Source organism: Microcebus murinus, chromosome 10 (genome assembly GCF_040939455.1).
Source record: "Microcebus murinus isolate Inina chromosome 10, M.murinus_Inina_mat1.0, whole genome shotgun sequence".
NCBI classification, from domain to species: Eukaryota; Metazoa; Chordata; class Mammalia; order Primates; family Cheirogaleidae; genus Microcebus; species Microcebus murinus.
The window spans coordinates 14,622,420-14,629,732 of record NC_134113.1 but is presented as its reverse complement, the minus strand read 5'-3'; the positions used below and the strand labels follow the sequence as shown (position 1 = coordinate 14,629,732).

Below are 7,313 nucleotides of genomic sequence, written 5' to 3'. Positions count from 1 at the left end.
ATTAAGTCCTTTGGGATCATGCTTTCACAAACTATGCCTCTTGTTCATAGTGATAAGTGAGCTTTAAGCGATTTCACTTTCCAGTCCTGCCTCATGTAAGCATCAGCAACTTTGGAATTGGGAAGACTTGGATTGATTTCTCTCTGTGTCATTTACTGTCTTTGTGGGATTAATCCTTCTTAACCTCTGTTTCCTCATCTACAAAATGGGATCCGAATTCCTGATAGGGTGGTTGTGAAGACTAAATGGGATGGAATAACCAGCATGGGGCTGGGCACCTGGCAAGCACTCTGTGAGCTGCTCTCTTCGGTTTTCCTACCACTGTAAGCCCTACAAATCACAGTTTATTGTGTCTATTCATTTCTTACATTATCTACTTGAGTTCCCCTTTCCTCTTCTGCCCCAATTTCACCCATTGATTTGGTGCTTTGACAACATTAATATCATTATCAACTATGAATTGTCTAGGTTTGGTACTCTGTACTGCCTTTTCATTGAATCTGTTGTTGGGGAGGGCAACATCCTAAAACTTAAAAAAATGATACAAATTCCAGAGTTTCCTGTGATCACCCTATTTCTTACTGGAAACATTTCAGAGGCAAAGAATTCCCTTTTAAAATCAAGCCTTGACATCTGCACAATCTCAGTTTTGTCAATGTTAAAAAAATCTAAATTCTCTTCCATTATTTAAAAAGTTCAGAGCAGGAAACTTCTCAAATAAAGAAACAATATTGACATTGATAGAACACAATTTTAATTAAACATAGGGAGCAGTAACAGTGAATATAAAACATAACATTCATTTTATCTGAAGGCTCTGGGGTGGGGATGGGAAACAAAAAACAGAAAAACATAATATTTAATATACAGGTAAGGGAAAAGCCCTAGAGAGCTAGAGGGATCTGCCCCAATACAAATACAATCAATATAAATATGGACTCGAGAGTTTCTTACCCACCTGGTCAGAAGTACACGCCTAGCTCTGGTCTCAGAATCTTTTTTGTCCCAAACAAACACATATAAACACAGGCACACACGCATGCATACACTCACATTCAAACACCTCTATTCAGCCCATTAACACAGCTTGCCACGTTCCAGGTCCCTGAAGGCTTGAGAAGGAAAACTTTCTGCTTAAGCAATTCACAAGGGCTTTAAAATCGCAGTGTGTGCTGTCTTCCCTCTCTGGGTTCACAGTAGCTGTGGGATTAAGGGCCATGTATTCCCCAGGTACAGTGCAAATGGAAATCAAGGGGCTGGCTTCCCCCTCCACTGTCTGCTTATCAGGTTCAGACCTTCCCAACCATGGAAGCTTGGCTGCCGCTTTGAGGATGTTTCATACTTCAGGTCGGTGGAAATCAAAAGGAAACCCTGGAAAGGATGCGACAATGAAGATAACATCAAACTTTGGGCACATCTGGTTTTGCCGGAGGGGTGACAGATGGTTTCTTTTCCAGGTTCTGCTGCATCAGACTTTCCCTACCCTTGTCTCCTTTGTGAGTGCCTCAGACCAAGGAACAGGCCATTTGGGAGTACTGTCACCTGATGTGACTTCAGCAGCCATAGAGGGGTGGGAGGAGAGGCAGGGAGATAAGAGGGAGTACATGGTAGTGTACAGGATTGGAGAATTCCTTCAGAAATTTATTTCCACCTCCTCATTTTTAAAAAATGCCAAAAAGAAAGAAAAAAAGGTGTTCTGAAGTTAGTTTATAATGATCAACCAGGAGACAGCTCTCAACAGATCCCTGAACCCAGAGGAGGGTCTTTGGTTTAGGGGGAAGTACACTGACTGGGAGAATCAGATGGGCTGATCTTGTTCTAGCCACCTGAGTCACTTCTCCTCTCTGACCTCTACTTTCCTCACCTACAAAACAGGACTAATAATCCCAGCCTTACAAGTTGTCTTGTAGAGTAGGTAAAATAAGGCATGCTAAAGAGCATCTTCTTGCACTGTGGAGTGAGTAAGTTTGGCTACTAAGCGAAATTGGTCTTGGTCTGGTTTTTAAACTGAAGTTTTTCACTGTTATTTGTGATTTAAGAGCTAAACATTTTGTTCATAAAACTGCTTAGCCTGGGAAAAAATAAAGCAGGCAAAATAAAAAATAAAGCAGGGCGAGGCTTATTCTATAAAAAAGAGGGTCTGTTAAGAGGCTATTTGCATTCTTACCTCAAGAACTTCAATATCTGAATTGACAAGTGAGATTTTGTGTGGGTTGGGCAGAGGGAATCCTTGCTGCAATTTTGCTGAAATAGAGAACAAGATGTAAATAATTAAGCACAAGCACAGAGGTTTTAGTAAACTTTTTAGTAAGAGACTGACAAGCAGCTTTTTAATAATAATTTATCTTTTTGTTCTTCCAGGATCCATATTTCCATTCTTTCTGATATGTCTCTAGCATTTCCTGGAAGAATTGTTAATTAATCCATCCATGTTTAATAAAAATGCACCTGCTATTAAGTGCATTTGGAAAGCAGAAAAATGCTTTCCATTTGCAACTTGCTCAACTTATTTTGAAAATAACTAATTAGTAGGTCCTGAGAACATTTCAGTGTCTAATATTAAAAGTATTTTAACTGAGACAAACTGCAGATGCTGCAGTTTGTGAACAATTGCAGTGCAAGGAGAAAGCCCAGGACTGTCATTCATTAAAACTGTGTCTGTATAAGAACCATAAGATACTCTCTAGGGAAAATAATCTCAATTTCTAGTTGACTTGAGGGAGACTCTTTATTGCCTAAAAAGAGTGCTTTCAATCTCCTTAACTTGAGTTAGCCATTCTTGCTGAGTTCGCAAATAGAGTTGCTAACAAGGATTGGGCCCGGAATAACTAATTTTGCAATCATATCATTCATTGATGGTACAAATTTTGTAAATTCTGGCTGTGGCCTGGATTCATAATAACATTCTAGAAGTACAGGCTTCAGGGTGGAAAGTCCCAAAGAAGCACCAACGTTTAGCCAAATCAGAGTCACAGCGTTTCCCAAGGATTCCTTACCATTGGCCAGCGGGAGGACTCCAAAGTGAAGAATGGAGGACAGAATATTTTCAAATTTCAAGACCTAAAATAAAAGAGGAAATGGAATCAGTTGCCAAATCAGGGCACTTTGAAAGTACGATGCTCGGTTTGGACATGTACTTTCCCAGAACTTACCAATATAGCAAGTGATACTTAGAATCTCCCCATAGGGATATACTAGCTTTGTAGGAAGCCATATCACAGGAGTTCCTAATTTTTCTCCCTTGGGAACAGTTTTCTGCTCCCCTTTGCATTGGAGCTTGGTGATGGCAAATGCAGGGGGTCTGCATGGTGGCAGCACATGTGGCAGCTCAGATATGTACCAAAACAATCAAGAACAACTGATACATTTCCCAATTAGCAGTCTTCCTTTATTTATTGGGAACCCCAGCTACAGGAGTTCTCTTGCATCACATTATGCTCTGATACTAATGGCATTACCAGAACACCCAATTTATCTTTAATAAACTATGATAGATCTATAACCTATGCAAAGGATTGGTTCCTGGGAAGATTCAGGTATTAAAAACAAATGAACCATGATGAACATCAATTCATTCAATGAATACTTGTTGAGCATCTTACAGGCTTAATAATAAGAACCTTTTTGCAGCTTAGCAAGGGTGGCTCTGAAGTCAGACTTGCCAGGTTTACCTCTTGTCTTACCATTTACTAACTATGTGATGTTGGGGAAGTTACTTAACCTTTCTGTGCCTCAATTTCCTCCACTGTAAAATGAAGATAATAGTGCTAATCTCATGCGGTTGTTGTCATGATTAAACAAGTTAATATTACATGAAATCCCTGGTATATACCATTGCCATTTTTTCAGAAATGCCATGGTTAGCACATTCTGCTGTGGGAACTAAGAAGTTTACCTGGGTCTTCCTGGAACACTTGGACTCATTTTGTTGCTTCTTCTCTGGACTCAGGAAATACTATTTATTTGTGAGGAAGTCAGGTATGCATTCTTATGGACAATAGCCTGTCATCTACCAAATGGCTATGTCATGGGGTTGCTAACCCACAGTGCCTGGGACAATACTAATATTTTAGACCTCAACTATGAAAGATATGGCTTATTTTCCAGCTATTGACACTACTGTTCCAGGCTTCTAATCTTCCTAACCTGAAAATCAGGATGCTTCTCTAAAATTAAATAAACAAACATACATATATACATCTATTTGGCCTCCTGGCTAAATGCTCTGACTTCTTGGCTATTTTTTTCAGATCTATCAGTACCTTATAGCTATTTCTGTTGAACGTGATAATAATTTCAGTATTTACCATGTCCCTGGCACTTGCTTGTGAGAAATTAAGTGATCTGTCCAACGCCACATAGCCAGTAAGTGGGAGTTCACTCTTGCAGTTTGGCCTCAAAGTTTATGTATGAAACTATTATGCTATACTGCCCTTTGACACAGATGTGGCAATGATGGAAATAATTATTATAAATATAAAAACAATGGCCATCATTTATTTAATGCCTACCGTGTAGTCAATGTGCTAAGTGCATTTCATACATAATCTCGTTGAATCCTCTCAAAAACCCCAAGGTTGTAATCCTCAGCTCCATACCAACTCGTATTATCTATTCTGATTTATCTTTCTCTGTAGTATTTTTCAGTAAATACAATATATATTTATTTGTTGTTTGCTACCCTCAGCCTGTCACACACACCTCTACCCATTAAGTGCTTATAGCATCCCTCCTCCCAACAGAAAATGTCTTCAGACATTGCCAAATGTCCCGAGGTGGCAAAATAGACCCTAGTTCAGAATCAGTGCTCTAGAATGTAAGTACCTTGAGGGTAGGGACTTTATCTGCTTTGTCTAGAACAGTGCCAGGCTCAATAAGTATTTGTCAATGAATGAATACTATTCTTATTATATTTATTTATTTATTTTGAGACAGAGTCTCACTCTGTTGCCCAGGCTAGAGTGCCGTGGCATCAGCCCAGCTCACAGCAACCTCAAACTCCTGGGCTCAAGCAATCCTCCTGCCTCAGCCTCCCGGGTAGCTGGGACTACAGGCATGCGCCACCATGCCAGGCTAATTTTTTCTATATATAATAGTTGGCCAATTAATTTCTTTCTATTTATAGTAGAGACGGGGGTCTCACTCTTGCTCAGGCTGGTTTCGAACTCCTGATCTCGAGCGATCTGCCCGCCTCGGCCTCCCAGATTGCTAGGATTACAGGCATGAGCCATGGATGAATACTATTAATAGTAATAATTAACATTTATGTAGGACTGCCCATGAACCAGGCACTGCTCTGCCCAGCCATTCTGACACCAATACCCGTGCACTCAGCTTCTCTACGACTGTGTCATCCATGAAGGCATGAAGTGGTGATATGGCTGCTCTTCCTGAAGCCCGAGGGAGGGGGTTTCCACGCTGCATGGTGGGGGGTTCTCTTCCAATCAGGAATTCACTAGGCTAGATCTCCACCCCTCAACAGAGCTGCCTACGCAGCCAGCCTTGATCAAATTTTAGGAGATGAGTAGAAAGCATTCAAAGAGAAAACTTAATCACGGCCTAATAATTTACACATGGCCTCTTCCTCTGGGATTCTGGACTATAAATTTAACTTTGGAGGATTATTTTATTGCAAAAACGAAATCCCCCAAGAATGCTTATTTTCTAGCATTATGCAATGTCTTAACAGTCCTTTGAATATTTTAAAAAAAGTTTTTCTGCATAAAGTAAAATGGAGAGTTCCTCTGTTGTTTAATAGTTGATGATTTCAATCTTTGAGTAATAAAGAAGTTCAAAGTTAAAACCTACAGTCATGGAGAAATCAAAAACTCAGAGGCATAAAAAACAATCAACCTGCTACCATAAACGGTAGGAGAATTCTCATTCTCCCATTGCTAGGGAACCTGAGAGCTGATTCCTACCTCAATATTGCTGCGATTGGGCTCTGGCAAAGAGAGGCGGAATCTAAAAGAAAAGAGGAAAACGTTAAAGGAGGGTAGATTTAAAAACAACAACTTTAGTAGAAAGAAACAAAAAGGAAAGGGGATTTTTTGGTTGTTGTCCAAAAAGTCACTATTTGAAAAGAACACAAACCTGGGAGGACACAGAGTTCCATTGCATCTTCTACCCCTATATTTTGCTGTTTAAGAAGCATAGCAGGAATCGCAGAAGACCTGAGTTTGTAACCAAGGTGGGTTCCCCAAGTCCATTTGCTATGTGGGACTTAGTGTTGGCAACTTGGAATGCAGAACAATCCTAAGAAACAGTTCTCAGGTCTTCTGGCTCTGAATTTAATCCTATAACTTCCCTGACCCCTTATAATGCCAGCCTACTTGACTCTAAATCCTATGCTCAGTCTAGATTGCACCCCTAGAAGGCCATACCAGTGTTTTAGTTGTTTAGTTGTAGCACACAAGGTAAACATTAGCTAAGAGACCTAGCTGATGTGAAAAGGAAATACAGTATAATTGTTAGCAGAATGCCAGAGTTTGAACCCCATTTCTGTTTTTTACTAACTCTGTAGATTTACCTCATTTCTCTGGATCTTAATTTTCTCAATCATAACATATGAGTAAGCATATGTGGGATGACTATATTTAACAATAATGTATTATGTAGTTTCGAATAGCTAGAGGGAGAACATTGAATGTTCCCAACACAAAGAAGTGAGAAATGTTTCAGATAATGGCTATACTAATTGCTCTGATCTGATCACTGTACATTGTGTTCTTTGAAGCATCACTATGTACCCCATGAATATGTACAATTATTATATGTTGATTAAAAATACAATTAAAAGAGAATAATACCCACCTTCTAGGGCTATAGTAAAAATTGAATGAGATCATGTATATAAAATTCTCATGTGCCTAGCATAGCCTATCATTCTATAAACGACAGCCATTTTTATAATGAGGAAAAAATGCTAACAGGTAGGAAAGCACATAAAGTTCTTGATATTCGTTGTCAAATACCAACAGAGCACTTGCTGCAGGTCCAAGCAGCAGGGAGTCAACCCGGCCCCAACCTGGTAAGGGTGGGTGACAGCATGTGCTGATGCTTTGGGGATTTTCATGAGAAAGATGCCAACATTGTCCCTTTCCCAATTTTGCCAAAGGCTGCTCCATAGGGTCCCGCCAATATAGACACTTGATTTTCTATGCAATAGTATTAGTAACATGAAGAAATAGTAATTGATGGGGGGGGTACTCCTTCAACTTGCAATGTGGAAACTGAGATCCAGGGAGGAGAAATATTAATGGCAGATTTGGGACAGGGACTCAGATCTCTCGATGCCCATCTTAGAGCTCCCT

General features: G+C 39.9%; 1 protein-coding gene across 2 annotated transcripts in view; it reads right to left on the bottom strand.

Annotated features, from left to right (window-relative positions):
* Positions 1 to 1,068: 1,068 nt before the first annotated feature.
* Positions 1,069 to 7,313, bottom strand: part of BPIFC (BPI fold containing family C) — a 50,721-nt gene continuing 44,476 nt past the window's right edge. For both annotated transcript variants that reach the window (XM_076007060.1, XM_076007059.1), the window contains 4 exons: positions 5,922 to 5,964; positions 2,997 to 3,060; positions 2,168 to 2,244; positions 1,069 to 1,371 (listed from right to left, as the gene is read on the bottom strand). In XM_076007060.1, coding sequence (XP_075863175.1) covers positions 1,249 to 1,371; positions 2,168 to 2,244; positions 2,997 to 3,060; positions 5,922 to 5,964 — 307 coding nt within the window. In that variant the 3' untranslated portion in view covers positions 1,069 to 1,248. The remainder of the gene's footprint in view (positions 1,372 to 2,167; positions 2,245 to 2,996; positions 3,061 to 5,921; positions 5,965 to 7,313) is intronic.